Source organism: Ascaphus truei, unplaced genomic scaffold, assembly GCF_040206685.1.
Source record: "Ascaphus truei isolate aAscTru1 unplaced genomic scaffold, aAscTru1.hap1 HAP1_SCAFFOLD_414, whole genome shotgun sequence".
NCBI classification, from domain to species: Eukaryota; Metazoa; Chordata; class Amphibia; order Anura; family Ascaphidae; genus Ascaphus; species Ascaphus truei.
In genome coordinates, this window is record NW_027456745.1 from 55,272 (window position 1) to 82,842 (window position 27,571).

General features: G+C 46.3%; 1 protein-coding gene across 1 annotated transcript in view; it reads left to right on the forward strand.

Annotated features, from left to right (window-relative positions):
- Positions 1 to 25,559, forward strand: part of LOC142484003 (cullin-7-like) — a 32,254-nt gene extending 6,695 nt beyond the window's left edge. Inside the window, exons 3-4 of the mRNA XM_075583960.1 lie at positions 537 to 736; positions 24,944 to 25,559. Of these exons, the coding sequence (XP_075440075.1) occupies positions 537 to 736; positions 24,944 to 25,279 (536 nt within the window). The 3' untranslated portion in view covers positions 25,280 to 25,559. The remainder of the gene's footprint in view (positions 1 to 536; positions 737 to 24,943) is intronic.
- Positions 25,560 to 27,571: the final 2,012 nt, after the last annotated feature.

The following is a 27,571-nucleotide window of genomic DNA, read 5'->3' on the forward strand; positions in this document are numbered from 1 at the left end:
TCTCCGTGTCTCAGCGCTCTCATTGCCCCTGTTGGCTGTCTCTCCGTGTCTCAGCGCTCTCATTGTCCCTGTTGGCTGTCTCTCCGTGTCTCAGCGCTCTCATTGTCCCTGTTGGCTGTCTCTCCGTGTCTCGGCGCTCTCATTGCCCCTGTTGGCTGTCTCTCCGTGTCTCAGGGCTCTCATTGCCCCGTTGGCTGTCACTCCGTATCTCAGGGCTCTCATTGCCCCGTTTGCTGTCTCTCTGTATCTCGGTGCTCTCATTGCCCCCGTTTGCTGTCTCTCCGTGTCGCAGGGCTCTCCGTGTCCCCGTTTGCTGTCTCTCTGTATCTCGGTGCTCTCATTGCCCCCGCTTGCTGTCTCTCCGTGTCGCAGGGCTCTCCGTGTCCCTGTTGGCTGTCTCTCTCTGTATCTCGGTGCTCTCATTGCCCCCGCTTGCTGTCTCTCCACGTCTCAGGGCTCTCATTGCCCCCGCTTGCTGTCTCTCGCCGTGTCTCAGCGCTCTCATTGCCCCCGCTTGCTGTCTCTCCACGTCTCAGGGCTCCTCCGTCTGAATGACTCGGCGCTGGCAGAGCGGGCGCCGGGGAAGGTTGTGCGGCTGCTCCCCAGGCAGATGTACCTGAACGTGGAGGAGGACGAAGGCCGCACGTTGGAGAGGAAGAGAAACATCATCTTCTGTCTGATCACCAAGATCATGAAGGAGGAGAAGGAGCTTCACATCGACAACCTGGTGTTCAAGGTAAGGCAGGCCACGCGTGTCCGGTGAGAGATCCCACGTGTTAGGCAATAACATCACACGTGTCCAGTGAGGGATCCCCATATATAAGGAAATAACATCACGTGAGGGATCCCCATATATATGGAAATAACATCATGTGAGGGATCCCCATATATAAGGAAATAACATCATGTGAGGGATCCCCATATATAAGGAAATAACATCACGTGAGGGATCCCCATATATAAGGAAATAACATCACGTGAGGGATCCCCATATATAAGGAAATAACATCACGTGAGGGATCCCCATATATAAGGAAATAACATCACGTGAGGGCAGTGAGGGATCCCCATATATAAGGAAATAACATCATGTGAGGGATCCCCATATATAAGGAAATAACATCACGTGAGGGCAGTGAGGGATCCCCATATATAAGGAAATAACATCACGTGAGGGATCCCCATATATAAGGAAATAACATCATGTGAGGGATCCCCATATATAAGGAAATAACATCACGTGAGGGATCCCCATATATAAGGAAATAACATCATGTGAGGGATCCCCATATATAAGGAAATAACATCATGTGAGGGATCCCCATATATAAGGAAATAACATCATGTGAGGGATCCCCATATATAAGGAAATAACATCATGTGAGGGATCCCCATATATAAGGAAATAACATCATGTGAGGGATCCCCATATATAAGGAAATAACATCATGTGAGGGATCCCCATATATAAGGAAATAACATCATGTGAGGGATCCCCATATATAAGGAAATAACATCATGTGAGGGATCCCCATATATAAGGAAATAACATCATGTGAGGGATCCCCATATATAAGGAAATAACATCATGTGAGGGATCCCCATATATATGGAAATAACATCACGTGAGGGATCCCCATATATATGGAAATAACATCACGTGAGGGATCCCCATATATAAGGAAATAACATCACGTGAGGGATCCCCATATATAAGGAAATAACATCACGTGAGGGATCCCCATATATAAGGAAATAACATCACGTGACGGATCCCCATATATAAGGAAATAACATCACGTGAGGGCAGTGAGGGATCCCCATATATAAGGAAATAACATCATGTGAGGGATCCCCATATATAAGGAAATAACATCATGTGAGAGATCCCCATATATAAGGAAATAACATCACGTGAGAGATCCCGATATATAAGGAAATAACATCACGTGAGGGCAGTGAGGGATCCCCATATATAAGGAAATAACATCACGTGAGGGATCCCCATATATAAGGAAATAACATCACGTGAGGGCAGTGAGGGATCCCCATATATAAGGAAATAACATCACGTGAGGGATCCCCATATATATGGAAATAACATCACGTGAGGGATCCCCATATATAAGGAAATAACATCATGTGAGGGATCCCCATATATAAGGAAATAACATCACGTGAGGGATCCCCATATATAAGGAAATAACATCATGTGAGGGATCCCCATATATAAGGAAATAACATCACGTGAGGGATCCCCGATATATAAGGAAATAACATCATGTGAGGGATCCCCGATATATAAGGAAATAACATCACGTGAGGGATCCCCATATATAAGGAAATAACATCATGTGAGGGCAGTGAGGGATCCCCATATATAAGGAAATAACATCACGTGAGGGATCCCCGATATATAAGGAAATAACATCATGTGAGGGATCCCCATATATAAGGAAATAACATCATGTGAGGGATCCCCATATATAAGGAAATAACATCACGTGAGGGCAGTGAGGGATCCCCATATATAAGGAAATAACATCACGTGAGGGATCCCCATATATAAGGAAATAACATCACGTGAGGGCAGTGAGGGATCCCCATATATAAGGAAATAACATCATGTGAGGGATCCCCATATATAAGGAAATAACATCATGTGAGGGATCCCCATATATAAGGAAATAACATCACGTGAGGGATCCCCATATATAAGGAAATAACATCATGTGAGGGATCCCCATATATAAGGAAATAACATCATGTGAGGGATCCCCATATATAAGGAAATAACATCATGTGAGGGATCCCCATATATAAGGAAATAACATCACGTGAGGGATCCCCATATATAAGGAAATAACGTCACGTGAGGGATCCCCATATATAAGGAAATAACATCATGTGAGGGCAGTGAGGGATCCCCATATATAAGGAAATAACATCACGTGAGGGATCCCCATATATAAGGAAATAACATCACGTGAGGGCAGTGAGGGATCCCCATATATAAGGAAATAACATCACGTGAGGGATCCCCATATATAAGGAAATAACATCATGTGAGGGATCCCCATATATAAGGAAATAACATCACGTGAGGGATCCCCATATATAAGGAAATAACATCACGTGAGGGCAGTGAGGGATCCCCATATATAAGGAAATAACATCACGTGAGGGATCCCCATATATAAGGAAATAACATCACGTGAGGGCAGTGAGGGATCCCCATATATAAGGAAATAACATCACGTGAGGGATCCCCATATATAAGGAAATAACATCACGTGAGGGCAGTGAGGGATCCCCATATATAAGGAAATAACATCACGTGAGGGATCCCCATATATAAGGAAATAACATCATGTGAGGGATCCCCATATATAAGGAAATAACATCACGTGAGGGATCCCCATATATAAGGAAATAACATCACGTGAGGGCAGTGAGGGATCCCCATATATAAGGAAATAACATCACGTGAGGGATCCCCATATATAAGGAAATAACATCATGTGAGGGATCCCCATATATAAGGAAATAACATCATGTGAGGGATCCCCATATATAAGGAAATAACATCATGTGAGGGATCCCCATATATAAGGAAATAACATCACGTGAGGGCAGTGAGGGATCCCCATATATAAGGAAATAACATCACGTGAGGGATCCCCATATATAAGGAAATAACATCACGTGAGGGCAGTGAGGGATCCCCATATATAAGGAAATAACATCATGTGAGGGATCCCCATATATAAGGAAATAACATCACGTGAGGGATCCCCATATATAAGGAAATAACATCATGTGAGGGATCCCCATATATAAGGAAATAACATCACGTGAGGGATCCCCATATATAAGGAAATAACATCATGTGAGGGATCCCCATATATAAGGAAATAACATCACGTGAGGGATCCCCATATATAAGGAAATAACATCACGTGAGGGATCCCCATATATAAGGAAATAACATCATGTGAGGGCAGTGAGGGATCCCCATATATAAGGAAATAACATCACGTGAGGGATCCCCATATATAAGGAAATAACATCACGTGAGGGATCCCCATATATAAGGAAATAACATCATGTGAGGGATCCCCATATATAAGGAAATAACATCATGTGAGGGATCCCCATATATAAGGAAATAACATCACGTGAGGGATCCCCATATCTAAGGAAATAACGTCATGTGAGGGATCCCCATATATAAGGAAATAACATCATGTGAGGGATCCCCATATATAAGGAAATAACATCACGTGAGGGATCCCCATATATAAGGAAATAACATCATGTGAGGGATCCCCATATATAAGGAAATAACATCATGTGAGGGATCCCCATATATAAGGAAATAACATCACGTGAGGGATCCCCATATATAAGGAAATAACATCACGTGAGGGATCCCCATATATAAGGAAATAACATCATGTGAGGGCAGTGAGGGATCCCCATATATAAGGAAATAACATCACGTGAGGGCAGTGAGGGATCCCCATATATAAGGAAATAACATCACGTGAGGGCAGTGAGGGATCCCCATATCTAAGGAAATAACGTCATGTGAGGGATCCCCATATATAAGGAAATAACATCATGTGAGGGATCCCCATATATAAGGAAATAACATCACGTGAGGGATCCCCATATATAAGGAAATAACATCATGTGAGGGATCCCCATATATAAGGAAATAACATCATGTGAGGGATCCCCATATATAAGGAAATAACATCACGTGAGGGATCCCCATATATAAGGAAATAACATCACGTGAGGGATCCCCATATATAAGGAAATAACATCATGTGAGGGCAGTGAGGGATCCCCATATATAAGGAAATAACATCACGTGAGGGCAGTGAGGGATCCCCATATATAAGGAAATAACATCACGTGAGGGCAGTGAGGGATCCCCATATATAAGGAAATAACATCATGTGAGGGATCCCCATATATAAGGAAATAACATCATGTGAGGGATCCCCATATATAAGGAAATAACATCACGTGAGGGATCCCCATATATAAGGAAATAACATCATGTGAGGGATCCCCATATATAAGGAAATAACATCATGTGAGGGATCCCCATATATAAGGAAATAACATCATGTGAGGGATCCCCATATATAAGGAAATAACATCACGTGAGGGATCCCCATATATAAGGAAATAACATCATGTGAGGGCAGTGAGGGATCCCCATATATAAGGAAATAACATCATGTGAGGGATCCCCATATATAAGGAAATAACATCACGTGAGGGATCCCCATATATAAGGAAATAACGTCATGTGAGGGATCCCCATATATAAGGAAATAACATCATGTGAGGGATCCCCATATATAAGGAAATAACATCACGTGAGGGATCCCCATATATAAGGAAATAACATCATGTGAGGGATCCCCATATATAAGGAAATAACATCATGTGAGGGATCCCCATATATAAGGAAATAACATCACGTGAGGGATCCCCATATATAAGGAAATAACATCACGTGAGGGATCCCCATATATAAGGAAATAACATCACGTGAGGGATCCCCATATATAAGGAAATAACATCACGTGAGGGATCCCCATATATAAGGAAATAACATCATGTGAGGGATCCCCATATATAAGGAAATAACATCACGTGAGGGATCCCCATATATAAGGAAATAACATCATGTGAGGGATCCCCATATATAAGGAAATAACATCACGTGAGGGATCCCCATATATAAGGAAATAACATCACGTGAGGGATCCCCATATATAAGGAAATAACATCACGTGAGGGATCCCCATATATAAGGAAATAACATCACGTGAGGGATCCCCATATATAAGGAAATAACATCATGTGAGGGATCCCCATATATAAGGAAATAACATCACGTGAGGGATCCCCATATATAAGGAAATAACATCATGTGAGGGATCCCCATATATAAGGAAATAACATCACGTGAGGGCAGTGAGGGATCCCCATATATAAGGAAATAACATCATGTGAGGGATCCCCATATATAAGGAAATAACATCACGTGAGGGATCCCCATATATAAGGAAATAACATCATGTGAGGGATCCCCATATATAAGGAAATAACATCATGTGAGGGATCCCCATATATAAGGAAATAACATCACGTGAGGGATCCCCATATATAAGGAAATAACATCATGTGAGGGCAGTGAGGGATCCCCATATATAAGGAAATAACATCACGTGAGGGCAGTGAGGGATCCCCATATATAAGGAAATAACATCACGTGAGGGGTCCCCATATATAAGGAAATAACATCACGTGAGGGATCCCCATATATAAGGAAATAACATCACGTGAGGGGTCCCCATATATAAGGAAATAACATCATGTGAGGGCAGTGAGGGATCCCCATATATAAGGAAATAACATCACGTGAGGGATCCCCATATATAAGGAAATAACATCACGTGAGGGATCCCCATATATAAGGAAATAACATCATGTGAGGGATCCCCATATATAAGGAAATAACATCATGTGAGGGATCCCCATATATAAGGAAATAACATCACGTGAGGGATCCCCATATATAAGGAAATAACGTCATGTGAGGGATCCCCATATATAAGGAAATAACATCATGTGAGGGATCCCCATATATAAGGAAATAACATCACGTGAGGGATCCCCATATATAAGGAAATAACATCATGTGAGGGATCCCCATATATAAGGAAATAACATCATGTGAGGGATCCCCATATATAAGGAAATAACATCACGTGAGGGATCCCCATATATAAGGAAATAACATCACGTGAGGGATCCCCATATATAAGGAAATAACATCATGTGAGGGCAGTGAGGGATCCCCATATATAAGGAAATAACATCACGTGAGGGCAGTGAGGGATCCCCATATATAAGGAAATAACATCACGTGAGGGCAGTGAGGGATCCCCATATATAAGGAAATAACATCATGTGAGGGATCCCCATATATAAGGAAATAACATCACGTGAGGGATCCCCATATATAAGGAAATAACATCATGTGAGGGATCCCCATATATAAGGAAATAACATCATGTGAGGGATCCCCATATATAAGGAAATAACATCACGTGAGGGATCCCCATATATAAGGAAATAACATCACGTGAGGGATCCCCATATATAAGGAAATAACATCATGTGAGGGATCCCCATATATAAGGAAATAACATCACGTGAGGGATCCCCATATATAAGGAAATAACATCATGTGAGGGCAGTGAGGGATCCCCATATATAAGGAAATAACATCATGTGAGGGATCCCCATATATAAGGAAATAACATCACGTGAGGGATCCCCATATATAAGGAAATAACGTCATGTGAGGGATCCCCATATATAAGGAAATAACATCATGTGAGGGATCCCCATATATAAGGAAATAACATCACGTGAGGGATCCCCATATATAAGGAAATAACATCATGTGAGGGATCCCCATATATAAGGAAATAACATCATGTGAGGGATCCCCATATATAAGGAAATAACATCACGTGAGGGATCCCCATATATAAGGAAATAACATCATGTGAGGGATCCCCATATATAAGGAAATAACATCACGTGAGGGATCCCCATATATAAGGAAATAACATCATGTGAGGGATCCCCATATATAAGGAAATAACATCACGTGAGGGATCCCCATATATAAGGAAATAACATCATGTGAGGGATCCCCATATATAAGGAAATAACATCACGTGAGGGATCCCCATATATAAGGAAATAACATCACGTGAGGGATCCCCATATATAAGGAAATAACATCATGTGAGGGATCCCCATATATAAGGAAATAACATCACGTGAGGGATCCCCATATATAAGGAAATAACATCATGTGAGGGATCCCCATATATAAGGAAATAACATCACGTGAGGGATCCCCATATATAAGGAAATAACATCACGTGAGGGATCCCCATATATAAGGAAATAACATCACGTGAGGGATCCCCATATATAAGGAAATAACATCACGTGAGGGATCCCCATATATAAGGAAATAACATCATGTGAGGGATCCCCATATATAAGGAAATAACATCACGTGAGGGATCCCCATATATAAGGAAATAACATCATGTGAGGGATCCCCATATATAAGGAAATAACATCACGTGAGGGCAGTGAGGGATCCCCATATATAAGGAAATAACATCATGTGAGGGATCCCCATATATAAGGAAATAACATCACGTGAGGGATCCCCATATATAAGGAAATAACATCATGTGAGGGATCCCCATATATAAGGAAATAACATCATGTGAGGGATCCCCATATATAAGGAAATAACATCACGTGAGGGATCCCCATATATAAGGAAATAACATCATGTGAGGGCAGTGAGGGATCCCCATATATAAGGAAATAACATCACGTGAGGGCAGTGAGGGATCCCCATATATAAGGAAATAACATCACGTGAGGGGTCCCCATATATAAGGAAATAACATCACGTGAGGGATCCCCATATATAAGGAAATAACATCACGTGAGGGGTCCCCATATATAAGGAAATAACATCATGTGAGAGATCCCCATATATAAGGAAATAACATCACGTGAGGGATCCCCATATATAAGGAAATAACATCACGTGAGGGCAGTGAGGGATCCCCATATATAAGGAAATAACAACACGTGAGGGATCCCCATATATAAGGAAATAACATCATGTGAGGGATCCCCATATATAAGGAAATAACATCACGTGAGGGATCCCCATATATAAGGAAATAACATCATGTGAGGGATCCCCATATATAAGGAAATAACATCACGTGAGGGATCCCCATATGTAAGGAAATAACGTCACGTGAGGGCAGTGAGGGATCCCCATATATAAGGAAATAACATCATGTGAGGGATCCCCATATATAAGGAAATAACATCACGTGAGGGCAGTGAGGGATCACCATATATAAGGAAATAACATCACATGAGGGATCCCCATATATAAGGAAATAACATCACGTGAGGGATCCCCATATATAAGGAAATAACATCACGTGAGGGCAGTGAGGGATCCCCATATATAAGGAAATAACATCACGTGAGGGATCCCCATATATAAGGAAATAACATCACGTGAGGACAGTGAGGGATCCCCATATATAAGGAAATAACATCATGTGAGGGATCCCCATATATAAGGAAATAACATCATGTGAGGGCAGTGAGGGATCCCCATATATAAGGAAATAACGTCACGTGAGTGTAGTGAGGGATCCCCATATATAAGGAAATAACATCACGTGAGGGCAGTGAGGGATCCCCATATATAAGGAAATAACATCATGTGAGGGATCTCCATATATAAGGAAATAACATCACGTGAGGGATCCCCATATATAAGGAAATAACATCATGTGAGGGATCCCCATATATAAGGAAATAACATCATGTGAGGGCAGTGAGAGATCCGTCTGTGGATCTCTCTGTACCTCGGGGCTCAGATTCCGCTCCCTCAGTGGATCTCTCTGTACCTCGGGACTCAGATTCCGCTCCCTCAGTGGATCTCTCTGTACCTCGGGGCTCAGATTCCGCTCCCTCAGTGGATCTCTCTGTACCTCGGGGCTCAGATTCCACTCCCTCTGTGGATCTCCCTGTACCTCAGGGATCAGATTCCGCTCCCTCGTTGGATCTCTCAGTACCTATTACGCCGGTGCTGCCCGCAGACCAGACCCTCCCCTGAGCTGAAGGGTGAAGTGGTAATACACGCACCCACAGCAAAGGGAGCGTGTCCGGAGTGTGGTATTAAGCGTTGCCAGGTCAGGTGTAGTAAGGTAGACAATACTTGCCGGTACCGGGTGTAGAAGTAGAATGTGATTGTCACGCAAAGGTCAGGGAGCGGAGAGTGGAGGAAGGTAGAAGTCCAAGCCGTGTTCGAGGGGAGCCAGAGAGTGCGTAATCCGAGGAGTGCCGAGGTCGAGAGCCAAAGGGGGTGGTCGTACAGGCCGTGTCAGAACCTTCGAAATCACCAAGAGTAGACAGAGTATCATCCATGCAGAGACTATGTCGAGCGAGGACTGAGAGGACAGAGAAGCTAGATAAAGCATGGAGGACCAATCAGGAACGGGGGGAGGTCAGGAGGAACTGCAGGGAGACTCTCCTGATTGGTGCAGCCATTACAAGCCAGGTGAATCTTAGTACTGCAGTGAGTACGGCCATGCGGGAGCGGAGCCTGAGGTCCGGGGGGCAGGAAGAAGAGTGTGCACTATGGAGCGCGCGACCCGCGCCTATAGGAAACTACGCGTGTGTGTGGGGAGAAGGGATCGCACCCTGCGCCGAGGAGAGGGAATAGCGGCGGAAGCGCCGAGGGGGGTGATCCCGCGAGGGCGGCATTGACGAGGAGCTGCGGAGGCCGGTAAGGCAGGGTTGCGCCATGCGTCCAGGGTCTCCCCGAAGGTAGAGAATGTCCTGTGTGAGGGACGCAGGGGACGCCGAATCCTAACAGTACCCCCCTCTTCAGGAGCGGCCTCAGGACCTTCCATAAAAGGTTTCTCTGGAAACTTTCTTCTGAAGGCCCTAAGATGACCCGGGGCATGAATGTCCTTAAACGGGACCCAAGACCTCTCCTCAGGACCAAAGCCCTTCCACTGCACCAAGAATTGGAGTTGGCCCCTGGATAGGCGGGAATCCAAGAGAGAGTGAACTTCATATTCTTCGTTATTTTTGACGGTAATGGGGTCCGGTTTACGAATTTGGTCCGGAAAAAAATGACTGGCGACAAAAGGCTTTAAGAGGACCACATGAAAAACATTGGGAATCTTCATACTGTATGGTAGTTGGAGGCGGAACGCCACAGGATTGATCCGTTCACAGATAGGAAAGGGGCCCAGGAATTTGGGTGCCAATTTGGGGAATGGTACCTTTAAATGGATATTCTTAGAGAGCCAAACCAAATCCCCTGGCTTGTAACTGGGCGCCGTACGACGATGGCGATCGGCTTGAAGTTTCGATCTGCGGGAGGAGTCCAGGAGGGTAGACTGAATCCTGGACCATGCAGTTTGGAGGGCGGAAATGTGTTCGTCTACGGACGGTACTCCCGAGGGAATGTTGGAAATTGGTAAACAGGGAGGGTAAAACCCATAATTTATAAAAAAAAAAAAAAATTCAAAAAAGGGCGACTCACGTGTGGTTTCATTCTTGGCAGAATTAACGGCATACTCTGCCCAAGGAAGGAGTTGAGTCCAATCGTCCTGGGAATCAGATATGAAGCATCTTAGGTACTTCTCCAGGGATTGATTGATTCTCTCCGTCTGTCCATTGGACTGTGGGTGATAAGCAGAAGAGAAGGAGGAAGAGATGCCCAATCTCTTAGTGAATGTTCTCCAAAATTTGGATACAAATTGGGAACCTCTGTCAGACACGATGGAAGAAGGAATCCCATGAATCCGGAAAATCTGATCCGTAAAGATGTCAGCGAGGGCAAGTGAGGTGGGTAGTCCCTTAAGCGGAATAAAGTGAGACATCTTAGAGAATCTGTCCACGTACACCAAGATTGTGTTCATTCCTCTGGATTTGGGCAAGTCCACGATGAAATCCATCGAAATGTGAGACCAGGGATGGTTGGGGACTGGAAGAGGTAACAGAAGACCCTGAGGTTTTTGACAGTGAAAATGTGCATATAAGGGGGGACTCCATTTTGATTGCTAGATAACCATTTTTCTATAACTATTCTGTACTAACATTTAAGTCTCAGGAACTAACCACATGCTATATGCCATACGTAATTGTGCCTTCCAGGCAGATCTGAGAAAATGACCTCTCACCCACTTATCGCTAGCTGAACTGTACTTGTTCAGACTTATTTTGCCCTGTAGAAAACAGGAAGTTGTCTTCAGCCATATTGGGCATAAGATACACAAGAATGCATTACACAACATACTGACATTTCCTTTAACGGCCTCCAAACTCGGTATTGAGCCCCTTTCCCAGACCATAAACTGTCTAACTGTCATTTTGCTGAGATAGACAGACTGTGAATTAAAAGGGGAAGTATGTTCTCATATCTGTGTTTTTTCTATGCTCAAGATTGCTATATAAACTGTCTGTAAACCTTTAATAAACGAGAGAACAGTTTTTGACAAAGCTTGTCTGACTCGATTACTGTCTTCTCCCGAGCTCGTCCACCATTTTGTTTTCCCAGATCATCAGTGCTTTAAGAGTGGGCTAAATCCTCCGGAGGTTGAAGTCATCTCGAGTTGGCAGCAGGTGTATTCTCACGCTAAGACGTCAGAGAATACGAGGATACATTTTCAGACAGAGAGACTTGTTCTACGCGCACATAGGGCAAGCGCGGGTAAATTCCAAAACGTCTTCAGACATCTTAGGCCACCAGAAATTCCGACGAATAAGGTCAATAGTCTTCTTAAAACCAGGATGACCTGCGGATTTTGAAGAGTGACCCCAAACCAGTACTTCAGGAACAAATTTGGAAGGAACGAAGAGTTTGTTGTCGGGAACAACCAAGTCTTTAGGAATGCGTCTCTGGGAAAGCATAATCTTATCAAAATTCTTGATGGAGGAAGTAGCGAGAATCCTCTCCTGTGGAAGGATGGTTTCCAAAGACTCCCGAATGTAGTCGGGAAAGTGCGTCCGCCTTTACATTCTTAGTCCCGGGAATATAAGAAAGGTGAAAATCGAATCGAGGAAGAAAAAAAAAAGAGACCAACGAGCCTGTCGTGGGCCGAGACGTCGGGCACTCTCAATGTAGAGAAGGTTCTTGTGATCCGTGAGGATGGTAAACGACTCTTTTGACCCCTCCAGGAGATGCCTCCACTCTTGAAGAGCCATTTTCACGGCCAGAAGTTCCCTGTTACCCACGTCGTAATTCTTCTCAGCGGAAGAGAATTTCTTGGAAAAATATGCACAGGGATGTAACTTATCTTGAGGCGTGGGTCTCTGAGACAGAACTGCCCCTGGGCCGCTATCGGAGGCGTCGACCTCCAGGACAAAGGGAAGCGCGATGTTGGGATGGCGGAGAATAGGTGCGGATATAAAGGCTTGCTTGAGTATCTCGAAGGCGGCAATGGCTTCAGGTGACCAAGACGAAGGATCGGCTCCTTTCTTCGTAAGGGCAGTGAGAGGTGCCACGATGGTAGAGAAATTACGTATAAACTTACGATAGTAGTTTGCGTAACCCAAAAAGCGTTGTATGGCTTTGAGGGAATTGGGTCTTGGCCACTCAGTCACAGCTTGAAGTTTACTGGGATCCATCATAAAGCCTTCATCGGAAATTATGTACCCTAGGAATTGGGTAGAGGTCTGGTGGAAGGTGCACTTCTCCATCTTGGCGTATAAATGATGTTCACGGAGGCGAGAGAGAACGTAGGAGATGTGGCGTATATGGTCCTTACGGTCATTGGAAAAAATCAAGATATCATCTAAATATCCTATCACAAAAATATTGAGTACTTTACGGAAAAAATCATTGATAAAGTCCTGGAAGACAGCGGGGGCGTTACATAAGCCGAAGGGCATAACAAGATACTCGTAGTGTCCGCTACGTGTGTTGAAGGCCGTCTTCCATTCATCCCCCCGCCTCATGCGTACCAGGTTATAGGCTCCACGTAAATCCAACTTGGAAAAAATCTTAGCCCCCTGTAATTTATCAAACAGTTCGGTAAGGAGAGGGAGGGGGTAACGATTTTTAATGGTGATACGGTTCAAACCCCTGTAGTCGATGCAAGGTCTTAACGTCCCATCCTTCTTTTTGACGAAGAAAAAACCAGCTCCTGCTGGGGAGTTAGAAGGACGAATAAAACCTTTCTTGAGGTTTTCCTGGATATATTCATCCATGGCCAGAGATTCAGGTAAGGACAAGGGGTAGGTCTTAGATTTGGGTAAGGAGTAGCCTGGAACAAGATTGATCGGACAATCGTAAGTCCTATGAGGTGGCAACAGGTCTGACTGGACCTTATTGAAAACGTCCCGGAATTGATGGTAGACGGGAGGAAGAATAACCTCAGGGGCCGAGGTATTGGCCAATAATTGCTGGGCTTCGCCTGACCTCAGTTTCCAAGTGATAGGGTAGAGGAAGTCCAGTCGATGAGTTGGTTGTTAAGCTGCAACCAAGGAAGACCATGGGTTACGGGAGTTCCAGGGGCATAGATGGCGTCGAGAACTACGGTCTCTTTGTGAAGGTGCGTTGTAAGAAGCAGGGGAGCCGTCTCTAAGGAGATGTAGGCTGGTGTAAGGGGAAATCCATCTATTCCGACGAGTGCGATAGAATTTTTCTTCCTCACGAGCGGTATATGATTGAGCCTGGTGAATCCTAGATCCACAAAGTTCCCACCTGCTCCAGAGTCAATGAAAGCCGCGGTAGAAGTCTGTAAGTTCTCACCTGAAAGAGAAACTGGTATGGTCAGTTTCCTAGGGAGTTCTCCCTGTTGGAGGGGACGTGGAGACATTACACCCAGAGAGAGCCCCTCCGTACTCACTGGGTGTTCCCGTTTTCCAGAGGTAGAGGGCATTCCCGGACCAGATGCTCAGCGGACCCGCAATAGAAACACAATCCCCCGGCGTGGCGGAACTGCCGAATCGTTGTGCGGAACCGCTGTACCCCCAATTGCATTGGCTCCGGAAAATCCAGGGCAGGACGAGAAGGGGTGGTAGCACTTGTAAGTGCAGGAGTACTGCTGGGCGTACTGAGGGAAGGAGTTTGGAAATTATGGACGCGAGTGCGCTGCTTCTCAGAGCGTACCTGGATCCGTTGATCCACTCGGACTGCCAGTTCGATTAGGGACTCCAATTGTTCTGGCATGGGTTGACGAGAGAGTTCGTTCTTGATGGGATTGGCCAGACCTTGCCAGAACACCGAGAAGAGAGCCTCCTGTCCCCAGTTAGTCTCGGCGGCAAGGGTCCGGAATTCCCCAGCGTACAGCATCACCATACGACGCCCTTGAGTGATCTGAAGGAGAGAAACAGAAGCCATCTCCCGACGTGCGGGCAAATCGAACACTTGTTGGAACTCTGCCTTAAAGGCCGGGTAATCCTGGGTAAGGTCAAAACGTCGTTCCCAGACGGGGGAAGCCGAAGCTAGGGCGCTGCCTGTTAGCAAGTTATAACTGTAGGCTACCTTCTTACGGCCAGTATCGTAGAGATGGGGGGCCATTTCAAACTGCACCTCACACTGGTTAAGGAAACCCCTACATTCTTGCGATTCGCCAGCGTAAGGTTTGGGGGGTGGAATCCTTACATCGGAGCTGCTAGCTGTGCCTGTGGACTGGGGATTAGCATCAGGCGGGGTTGCGGTAGGTACTCGGGCGGAGAGTACTGCGACCTGACACATAAGTGCCACAATTTGATCTGCCATGGCCTGGTTTTGCTGAATCAGATTGGAGAGAAACTGCCTTAGATCGGTTGGGTCTGCGTCTTGTGGGCTCGACATAATGTTACGCCGGTACTGCCCGCAGACCAGAGCCGTCCCCTGAGCTGAAGGGTGAAGTGGTAATACCAGGTAGAAGAACATAGTTCGAAAATAGTGCTCTAGTGACAAGATATGTAATAAACAATGATTTCTTGATTGAAGGTGATAGGCTGGGTTAAGGTATATAAATGAGTGAGGTATATATGGGTGAGCATATGTGTCTGACACCTGAATAAATGTCCTGGTGAGTGTGGGTAATGGAGATATATGAGCCCCACCCCCTCACTGCCAATGTGGACTGGTACTGACAACCTGCTTAAAACACCAATGAAATACCTCTGAGTACTGTATAAGGTACAAACTCACGTGACCTTGCCCATTGTGCCTTCTGGGATGCGTGCTTCTGCCAGTTGAGAGAAGTTCAGGTAGCCACGAGTGTAGAAGTGCAGCGCACAGCAAAGAAACTGGATCCACGGGACAGCAGCAGTATAATAAAATCCTTTATTGAAAAGTCATGGTGCAGACAGGAATGGGTTTATAATATAATAAAGGCTGTCGCACACATAATAGCGATACGTCACTTCCGGTCTGTTACACGGCCACATTATATCCGGTTTGATTCTAACTCCTATTGCAGCTTGCCTTGGCAGTCTCCCCACGAGGTTAGATGACATGTACATCAAGGTAAAGACAGCATGTAAACAGTATTGACTCGCGCATCGCGATACGTCATTTCCGGTTTATCGAGACAGCCGCGTCACTTCCGGTTTTTGATTTTCACGGCGGTTTGCAAATCTAGCAAATTGGGACCACTATAAGAGGGCGAGTATGGCACACCTACCTGTACTCTCCGACGAAGCGCCACACAGGCGTGAATCGCGTTAGAGACAGAGGCTTTTTTCCTGCACCCATTCCTGTCTGCACCATGACTTTTCAATGAAGGATTTTATTATACTGCTGCTGTCCCGTGGATCCAGTTTCTTTGCTGTGATCTGCACTTCTACACTCGTGGCTACCTGAAGTGGTAATACACCCACCCGCAGCAAATGGAGCATGTCCGGAGTGTGGTATTAAGCGTTGCCAGGCCGGTACTGGGTGTAGAAGTAGAAGTTGTGATTGTCACGCGAAGGTCAGGGAGCGGAGAGTGGAGGAAGGTCGAAGTCCAAGCCGTGTTCGAGGGGAGCCAGAGAGTGCGTAATCCGAGGAGTGCCGAGGTCGAGAGCCAAAGGGGGTGGTCGTACAGGCCGTGTCAGAACCTTCGAAATCACCAAGAGTAGACAGAGTATCATCCATGCAGAGACTATGTCGAGCGAGGACTGAGAGGACAGAGAAGCTAGATAAAGCATGGAGGACAAATCAGGAATGGGGGGAGGTCAGGAGGAACTGCAAGGAGACTCTCTTGATTGGTGCAGCCATTACAAGCCAGGTGAATCTTAGTACTGGAAGAAGAGTGTGCAATGTGCGCACGCTCCGTAAAACGCGTGTGCGCACGACCCGCTCCAGAGGAAACTGCACGCGTGCGGGGAGAAGGGAACGCGCCCGGTGCCGAGGAGGCGGAATCGACGAAGGGGGTGATCCCGCAAGGGCGGCAGAGATGAGGAGCCGCGGAGGCCGGTAAGGCAGGGTTGCGCCGTGCGTCCAGGGTCTCCCTGAAGGTAGAGAATGTTCTGTGTGAGGGACGCAGGGGATGCTGAATCCTAACAGTACCTCGGGGCTCAGATTCCGCTCCCTCGGTCGATCTCTCTGTACCTCGGGGCTCAGATTCCGCTCCCTCGGTGGATCTCTCTGTACCTCGGGGCTCAGATTCCGCTCCCTCAGTGGATCTCTCTGTGCCTCTGGGCTCAGATTCCGCTCCCTCTGTGGATCTCTCTGTACCTCGGGGCTCAGATTCCGCTCCCTCTGTGGATCTCTCTGTACCTCGGGGCTCAGATTCCGCTCCCTCTGTGGATCTCTCTGTACCTCGGGCTCAGATTCCGCTCCCTCTGTGGATCTCTCTGTACCTCGGGGCTCAGATTCCGCTCCCTCTGTGGATCTCTGTACCTCGGGGCTCAGATTCCGCACCCTCTGTGGATCTCTCAGTACCTCGGGGCTCAGATTCCGCTCCCTCGGTGGATCTCTCTACCTCGGGGCTCAGATTCCGCTCCCTCTGTGGATCTCTCTGTACCTCGGGGCTCAGATTCCGCTCCCTCTGTGGATCTCTCTGTACCTCGGGGCTCAGATTCCGCTCCCTCTGTGGATCTCTCTGTACCTCGGGGCTCAGATTCCGCTCCCTCTGTGGATCTCTCTGTACCTCGGGGCTCAGATTCCGCTCCCTCTGTGGATCTCTCTGTACCTCGGGGCTCAGATTCCGCTCCCTCTGTGGATCTCTCTGTACCTCTGAGCTCAGATTCCGTTCCCTCTGTGGATCTCTCTGTACCTCTGAGCTCAGATTCCGCTCCCTCTGTGGATCTCTCTGTACCTCTGAGCTCAGATTCCGCTCCCTCTGTAGATCTCTCTGTACCTCTGAGCTCAGATTCCGCTCCCTCTGTGGATCTCTCTGTACCTCGGAGCTCAGATTCTGCACCCTCTTTGGATCTCTCTGTACCTCGGGGCTCAGATTCTGCTCCCTCTGTGGATCTCTCAGTACCTCGGGGCTCAGATTCCGCACCCTCTGTGGATCTCTCTGTACCTCGGGGCTCAGATTCCACTCCCTCTGTGGATCTCTCTGTACCTCGGAGCTCAGATTCCTCCCCCTCTGTGGATCTCTCTGTACCTCGGGGCTCAGATTCCGCTCCCTCTGTGGATCTCTCTGTATCTCGGAGCTCAGATTCCGCACCCTCTGTGGATCTCTCTGTACCTCGGGCTCAGATTCCGCTCCCTCACACAATCGGTCACTGCTGTCCCGATCATCTCCTGCTCTTCTAGAATCGTATCTGTTTCCGACCTCCTGAGCTCTCTGCTGTTTCCTATTCATCTTGGTGTAAACTACAAAATGATTTTCCTTTAAAGGAGCAATCGAAGCAATATCCTACCTGTGTAATAAATCAGTTCTGTAGTATTAGATAATACTCCTAATGCAATATCCTACCTGTGTAATAAATCAGTTCTGTAGTATTACATAATGCAACTGTCACGGTAGAACAGGTCTTACCAACACATTAATACCGGGATTCTGGATTGAGCACAAGATGGGCAAAATAAATTGTAATTTATTTCCTTTTAAGACAAACACACAATATTCACAATTACAGTCAATAAAACACTTACTGGGATGGGGAAACAAAATCAGATGTCCACAGAACGAAACAATGTCTCTGGGCACCCCTGCACGCATGCAAGTGGGTGCGCGGTTTGAGTCGTGCGACAGTCCTTGGCTAGGGGCGCAACTTGCCAGCCCTATATCTTCGCCGAAGGAAAGGATTTCGTAATGTCCTTACAGGATTTGTTCGGGAATCCTTAGCTCAAACGAATTCTGGAAGAGGAGTGCAATTCTTCATTACGTGTAGTTAACCCCTCACACTCCAAAACCGCTGACTCTAAACCTGGGACGTTTCTTGGTTGATCTTAGGTGAATCTGACTGGGAGTTCGCTGCAGGCATCTTTATAGGGTTAAGGGTCCTATTCCTAACATGCACACCCAATCCTCTCGTGGGAACAACTTTTCCCACCTATCCCCGACTTGCCAGGAGTTCCTAGAACGGGCAGAAGTTGCTTCCCGGTCTGCTAAGAGCATGCATTAACCTCACACCTGAGCTACTTAGCATACCGGGCCCAACTTCTTACCTGGCAACAGTATGTCTGTGGTTTGGCTACCAAGTGTGAAGTGCCCATACTTCACACCAGTATCTGGTACTTACAAATATCCCAGCCAACCTAACACCTTGGGTCTCTGAGGCTTTTCAACTCTGGACTTCTCTAGACACTGGGGCACCACCTTAGCAGGGTGCCCTTTGAAATGCGGAGATGAAAAATCCCTCAGCTCATTCATCCATAACATATGGGCATGCTAATGGATTCATTGCTGGTCTGGCAGGAAAGGGTTCCTGCCTGTACATTTTAAAACACCATTGCAATACACTTTATTTATAAATGTATGTTCTGCTTATGCAACACTTAAAAAACTTATATGTATGGTTATGGTTTCTTTTTACCTAGCTGCACTCCAAAAATTAGAGTGCTAGCTCTTTCCTAACGCAAGTTATCCACTTAATTGAAGGGGCTCTGTGATGTGGGTTGCGGTTTGACCTATAATCGGTCTGGGTTACAAGCCGGCATACAATGTATCCATCCTGGCTTTGATCGGTAACCGCAGACGCGCGCCACCAATTCAGCTCTAGTGGATAACGAGACGGCAGGATACTATGTATCAAGAAGGCACTTCAGCTAAACCGCAGACCAATTATTCAATTGACTTTGCGGTTTCATTGTCTGTGGTCTGGAAACTGATACCTATCTTTAATACAGCTACTTACTCGCAGGCACACTTCTGCAATCAGCGCTTGGCACAGCGCTAGCAGCTCCCCCTTGTGTCGCAAATACAGTTAGCATATAGTTCATTCATTCATTTAACTGCAGCCAGCTGCTAAGCTGCAAAACAGGGACAATAAAGGTGGTGTAGGGGAAAACATGGTGTTATGTTGGCGATACATTTTAACCACTTCTGTCCCAACACGGTTTAGGGTTTACCAGCCGGGCATAATACCTTTATTATTGGCCTAGTTAACCCTTCCACCGCCACAGCAATATCCTACCTGTGTGTAATAAATCAGTTCTGTCGTATTAGATAATACTCCTAATTACTCATAATTACTCCTAATGCAATATCCTACCTGTGTGTAATAAACCAGTCCTGTAGTATTAGATAATACTCCTAATGCAATATCCTACTGTACCTGTGTGTAATAAACCTGTCCTGTATTATTAGATAATACTCCTAATGCAATATCCTACCTGTGTGTAATAAACCAGTTCTGTAGTATTAGATAATACTCCTAATGCAATATCCTACCTGTGTGTAATAAACCAGTCCTGTATTATTAAATAATACTCCTAATGCAATATCCTACCTGTGTGTAATAAACCAGTCCTGCAGTATTAGATAATACTGCTAATGCAATATCCTACCTGTGTGTAATAAACTAGTCCTGTAGTATTAGATAATACTCCTAATGCAATATCCTACCTGTGTGTAATAAACCAGTCCTGTAGTATTAAATAATACTCCTAATGCAATATCCTACCTGTGTGTAATAAACCAGTCCTGTAGTATTAGATAATACTCCTAATGCAATATCCTACCTGTGTGTAATAAACCAGTTCTGTAGTATTAGATAATACTCCTAATGCAATATCCCACCTGTGTGTAATAAACCAGTCCTGTAGTATTAGATAATACTCCTAATTAGATAATACTCCTAATGCAATATCCCACCTGTGTGTAATAAACCAGTCCTGTAGTATTAGATAATACTCCTAATTAGATAATACTCCTAATGCAATATCCTACCTGTGTGTAATAAACCAGTCCTGTATTATTAAATAATACTCCTAATGCAATATCCTACCTGTGTGTAATAAACCAGTCCTGTAGTATTAGATAATACTGCTAATGCAATATCCAACCTGTGTGTAATAAACCTGTCCTGTATTATTAGATAATACTCCTAATGCAATATCCTACCTGTGTGTAATAAACTAGTCCTGTAGTATTAGATAACACTCCTAATGACATTTGTAATGAGTTTTGATAACCCTTTGATTTCTATAGAAGGGTTTAAACACCTGCCCACCCGTGCAGCATCTCTGTAACACTTTCCTGTTTTTATAATGTGTTGCCAATATTGCCAGCAGTTTGAGCTGCAAACTGTAACAATAGATGATGTTACCTTAGTAATATAAGAATACATTGTAGCTGCTGAGTTACACTGACGCAGTATTTTGCTGATCGATCACAGGAGAACTAAATCAATTGGCAGCTTAGGTAATTAGTTTTCAATAAAGGTAATCAAAGGCTGCATACAGTATATTAAAACAAAAAAATCTTTATTTTTTAAACTGCTTGGATTGCCTCTTTAAGGCTCCACACCCCACTACACCCCCATATATCTCACCTCTGATCTCTCGTTACACCCCTCTGCACCCCCATATATCTCACCTCTGATCTCTCGTTACACCCCTCTGCACCTCCATATATCTCACCTCTGACCTCTCGTTATACCCCTCTGCACCCCCATATATCTCACCTCTGATCTCTCATTACACCCCTCTGCACCCCCCATATATCTCACTTCTGATCTCTCGTTACACCCCTCTGCACCCCCATATATCTCGCCTCTGATCTCTCGTTACACCCCTCTGCACCCCCATATATCTCGCCTCTGATCTCTCGTTACACCCCTCTGCACCCCCATATATCTCGCCTCTGATCTCTCGTTACACCCCTCTGCACCCCCATATATCTCACCTCTGATCTCTCGTTACACCCCTCTGCACCCCCATATATCTCACCTCTGATCTCTCGTTACACCCCTCTGCACCCCCATATATCTCGCCTCTGATCTCTCGTTACACCCCTCTGCACCCCCATATATCTCACCTCTGATCCCACGTTACACCCCTCTGCACCTCCATATATCTCACCTCTGATCTCTCGTTACACCCTCTGCACCCCCATATATCTCACCTCTGATCTCTCGTTACACCCCTCTGCACCTCCATATATCACCTCTGATCTCTCGTTACACCCCTCTGCACCTCCATATATCTCACCTCTGATCTCTCGTTACACCCCTCTGCACCCCCATATATATCTCACCTCTGATCTCTCGTTACACCTCTCTGCACCCCCATATATCTCACCTCTGATCTCTCGTCACACCCCTCTGCACCCCCATATATCTCACCTCTTATCTCTTGTTACATCCCTCTGCAGCTTCGTATATATTGTATTGTATGTCTTTATTTATATAGCGCCTAAAGTGTACTCAGTGCTTCACAAAGAATACAGTACAGGGAATTATAATGATACAATAAGTGCAGCAAAATCAGACAATAGGAAAGGAAATCCCTGCCCCGAAGAGCTTACAATCTAAGAGGTATGGTGGGAGACTTACAGAGAGAGCAGGTGAGGGAATAAGTGCTATAGATGGCAGTGCTTGGTCACAATGCGTGGTAGGAGTGGCTGAGTGTGGGACAGTGACCATGAGGGCAGGCTGTTGGGATGCTTGATTTGTGGGGCGAGTTTTAGGGTTAGTCAATATTAAAATGAGAGGGTTAACACAATTTACTGGGGAAGAGATGGCAGAGAGGCGTGGGTGGGATCAGGTGTCTATATCTGGGTTCAGGATTAGGGGAGATCCCCAGCAGCAGGAAGGAGTAGATAGAGGTTGTGAATAGAGGATTTGTGTGGGTGTTTTTTATTGAGGGGTAAAGCAGTTGTTGGGAGAGAGGTGTATAAATAATGGTGCATAATAGTGGGGACGTTGGAGAGAACAGAGACATTCACAAAGGAGTGAGGAAACAGTAAACAGAAAAAGCAATAGGGAGGGCATAGTGAGATACAGAAGGAGAGACAGGCCAGGTACTGGGGGATAGGAAGAGAACAAATAATCACAGCTTTTGGAAAGTTACATTCTCAGAGTAGCAAAGTTGTTGTTGTGCAGAGTCCTGATCATCCTCAAATCTTCACCTCCAATTTTAACTCCAAAATTAACTCTGCCACACTTTAAATGTGACACTTTTGATGTTACACTTTAAGATGGGACACAGCCATATGGCTTCACAGCCTAGATATTCTGTCTTAAATACTCTGATCACATGCAATTGAATAACAATTAAGGGAGGGGTCTGCCTATCATGTATATCTCACCTCTGATCTCTCCTTACACCACTCTGCTCCTCCGTATATATAGCTCACCTCTGATCTCGCCTTACACCACTCGGCTCCTCAATATATATATCTCACCTCTGATCTCTCCTTACACCACTCTGCTCCTCCGTATATATATCTCACCTCTGATCTCTCCTTACACCACTCTGCTCCTCCGTATATATATCTCACCTCTGATCTCTCCTTACACCACTCTGCTCCTCCGTATATATATCTCACCTCTGATCTCTCCTCACACCACTCGGCTCCTCCGTGTATATATAGCTCACCTCTGATCTCTCCTTACACCACTCTGCTCCTCAATATATATATATCTCACCTCTGATCTCTCCTTTCGCCCCTACTCGCCTCGAAAGACATTTCACCGCTGCACCTTTTTTCCTCTTTTTTGCACTCTCGTGTTCTGAATAAAGTAATTTTTATTTGTTTCTAAACGTATGGAGTTCCCATGCAATCCTTTGCCCGCTGTGACTCCATTCACCTTCGCATCATAAACCTTTCTCTCTCACACCGATGCAAAGCTCAATATTTGTCAAGGACCTCTTACAATAAACTAGATCTGCTCTCTCCAGCTGCATCTCACCCACCTGACCAGCACTTCCCTCTTCTCTCTCTCGCTACTACCCTCTCCTCCCTCTCTCTCCATCCATCTAATCCCTCTCTCTCCTTCCCTCTTCTCTCTTTGTCCTTCCCTCTCATCCCTCTCTCTCCTTCCATCTTCTCTCTCTCGCTACTACCCTCTCCTCCCTCTCTCCCTCTCCTCTCTTTCTCCTTCCCTTTCTTCCCCGTCCTCTCTCTCTGTCCTTCCCCCTCCTCCCCTCCTCTCTCCTTGCCTCTTCTCCCTCTCGGTCCTTCTTTCTCCCTCTTTCCCTCCCTCTCCTTCCCTCTTCTCCCCCTCTCTCCATCCCTCTTCTCTCTCTCTCTCTCTTTCCCTCTCCTCTCTCTCCTTCCATCTTCTCTCTTTCGCCTTCCCTCTCTTCTCCCTCCTTCCATCTTCTCCCTCCATTTCCCTCTCTCTCCTTCCCTCTCACTCCTTCCCTCTCTGTCCTTCCCTCTCCTCCCTCTCTCCTTCCCTCTTCTCCATCTCTCTTCTTTCTTTCCCTCTTCTCTCTCTCCTTCCCTCTTCTCCCTCTCTTCTTTCTTTCCCTCTTCTCTCTCTCCTTCCCTCTCCTTCCCTCTTCTCTCTTTGTCCTTCCCTCTCATCCCTCTCTCTCCTTCCATCTTCTCTCTCTCGCTACTACCCTCTCCTCCCTCTCTCCCTCTCCTCTCTCTCCTTCCATCTTCTCTCTTTCGCCTTCCCTCTCTTCTCCCTCCTTCCATCTTCTCCCTCCATTTCCCCCTCTCTCTCCTTCCCTCTCTGTCCTTCCCTCTCCTCCCTCTCTCCTTCCCTCTTCTCCATCTCTCTTCTTTCTTTCCCTCTTCTCTCTCTCCTTCCCTCTCCTTCCCTCTTCTCCCTCTCTTCTTTCTTTCCCTCTTCTCTCTCTCCTTCCCTCTCCTCCCTCTCTCTCCTTCACTCTTCTCCCTCTCCTTTCTTCCCCTCATCTCTCTCTCCTTCCCTCTTCTCCTTCTCTCTCCTTCCCTCTTCTCCTTCTCACTCCTAACGCATTGTCGTTTTTTAGGTGATTGACTCCTACCAGGACCATGAGCCCGAGATCTCCTTGAAGTCCCCCAGCTGCTGCTGCAGTGCCACCGACGTCCTGTCATGCGTGATGCACCACGTCAGACATGGCATTGTCCGATGGAACGAGGACAATCCCCAACTCCTGCGCTACGGGCTGGAGGCCCCCCCACCTCGCCCTTCAAAGTCACCCACCAAAGAGATGACAGCCGCCCCTCCCCCCCAAGTGTCCGAGTTCTGCAAAGTCACTAACCAAACCAGCAACATTGCACCTTTCCAGGAGAACCGACCCACTTTCAGCACCTTCAAATACGCCGAGGCGGCACCCCCCTTCTAACCCTCTGCTGCGTGCGACTGCGCGAAACCTGGGGTCCGAGGAGCCTCGTTTACGGAGAACAACGGAGGCAGGCGCTCAAGAGAGGACCAGAAGATCAGGAAGCTTTCATCTCCCGAGTCACGGGTACAGAGTGGGCGTGGCCCGGCTCCGCGGGGCGAGCGACGGGTGAGCCGTGGGGCGAGATCAGCACTTGTACGCCTTTCTAGGGAAACTTTCATTTATTTTCCACCTTATATAAGGTTTTTTTTATCTAAATAATAAATGTTACATTTGAAACAAAGTTCATTGTTCACGTTTTCTCCGTGAGATAGTACCTGAGTATTAAGTAACGGTGCAATAAATGTATCTTTCTTCCCTTGGTATTGGGAGGTACACGTGAAGCATACGATATTTCTGAGAACACGTTTGCCCCGTCCCGTCTCCTACATGGGGCGCCTCCCGCTTGCGTGTTGTGCACGTGTTGCTACCTTACACGTGAGGTGCTGCTCATGGATTACACCGGGAATGCCGGGAATGCGCGGTTATGCCACAGAAAAGATCACTGTTTAACCCTTTAGGTATCAGCAACGCAATGCCTCTGCTCTGGCACCAAAGGGGTTAAATAAGACCAACGCTTGCGCTCCTTCTTTGCGGACACACGGACGACAATTGCTGTTTCTTCCCAGGAACGCGTCTCCCTGCAGGACACCGAGAGACTTCCTTATGTGAGAATTATTACTTCCCGTCTTTTATATATCCATGTAGTGTGTAATTAACTCAGATCTTCTCCATGAACACGCATCCCACATGTACCGTGCATCTTCTCCATGAACACGCATCCCACATGTACAGTGCATCTTCTCCATGAACACGCATCCCACATGTACAGTGTATCTTGTCCATGAACACGCATCCCACATGTACCGTGCATCTTCTCCATGAACACGCATCCCACATGTACCGTGCATCTTCTCCATGAACACGCATCCCACATGTACCGTGCATCTTCTCCATGAACACACATCCCACATGTACCGTGCATCTTCTCCATGAAAACGCATCCCACATGTACCGTGCATCTTCTCCATGAACACGCATCCCACATGTACCGTGCATCTTCTCCATGAACACGCATCACACATGTACCGTGCATCTTCTCCATGAACACGCATCCCACATGTACAGTGTATCTTCTCCATGAACACGCATCCCACATGTACCGTGCATCTTCTCCATGAACACGCATCCCACATGTACCGTGCATCTTCTCCATGAACACGCATCCCACATGTACCATGCATCTTCTCCATGAACACGCATCACACATGTACCGTGCATCTTCTCCATGAACACGCATCCCACATGTACAGGGTATCTTCTCCATGAACACGCATCCCACATGTACCGTGCATCTTTTCCATGAACACGCATCCCACATGTACAGTGCATCTTCTCCATGAACACGCATCCCATATGTACCGTGCATCTTCTCCATGAACACGCATCCCATATGTACCGTGCATCTTCTCCATGAACACGCATCCCACATGTACCGTGTATCTTCTCCATGAACACGCATCCCACATGTACAGTGCATCTTCTCCACGAACACGCATCCCACATGTACAGTGTATCTTCTCCATGAACACGCATCCCACATGTACCGTGCCTCTTCTCCATGAACACGCATCCCACGTGTACAGTGCATCTTCTCCATGAACACGCATCCCACATGTACCGTGCATCTTCTCCATGAACACGCATCCCACATGTACAGTGCATCTTCTCCATGAACACGCATCCCACATGTACAGTGCATCTTCTCCATGAACACGCATCCCACGTGTACCGTGCATCTTCTCCATGAACACGCATCCCACATGTACCGTGCATCTTCTCCATGAACACGCATCCCACATGCACCGTGCATCTTCTCCATGAACACGCATCCCACATGTACCGTGCATCTTCTCCATGAACACGCATCCCACATGTACCGTGCATCTTCTCCATGAACACGCATCACACATGTACCGTGCATCTTCTCCATGAACACGCATCCCACATGTACAGTGCATCTTCTCCATGAACACGCATCCCACATGTACCGTGCATCTTCTCCATGAACACGCATCCCACATGTACCGTGCATCTTCTCCATGAACACGCATCCCACATGTACCATGCATCTTCTCCATGAACACGCATCACACATGTACCGTGCATCTTCTCCATGAACACGCATCCCACATGTACAGTGTATCTTCTCCATGAACACGCATCCCACATGTACCGTGCATCTTTTCCATGAAC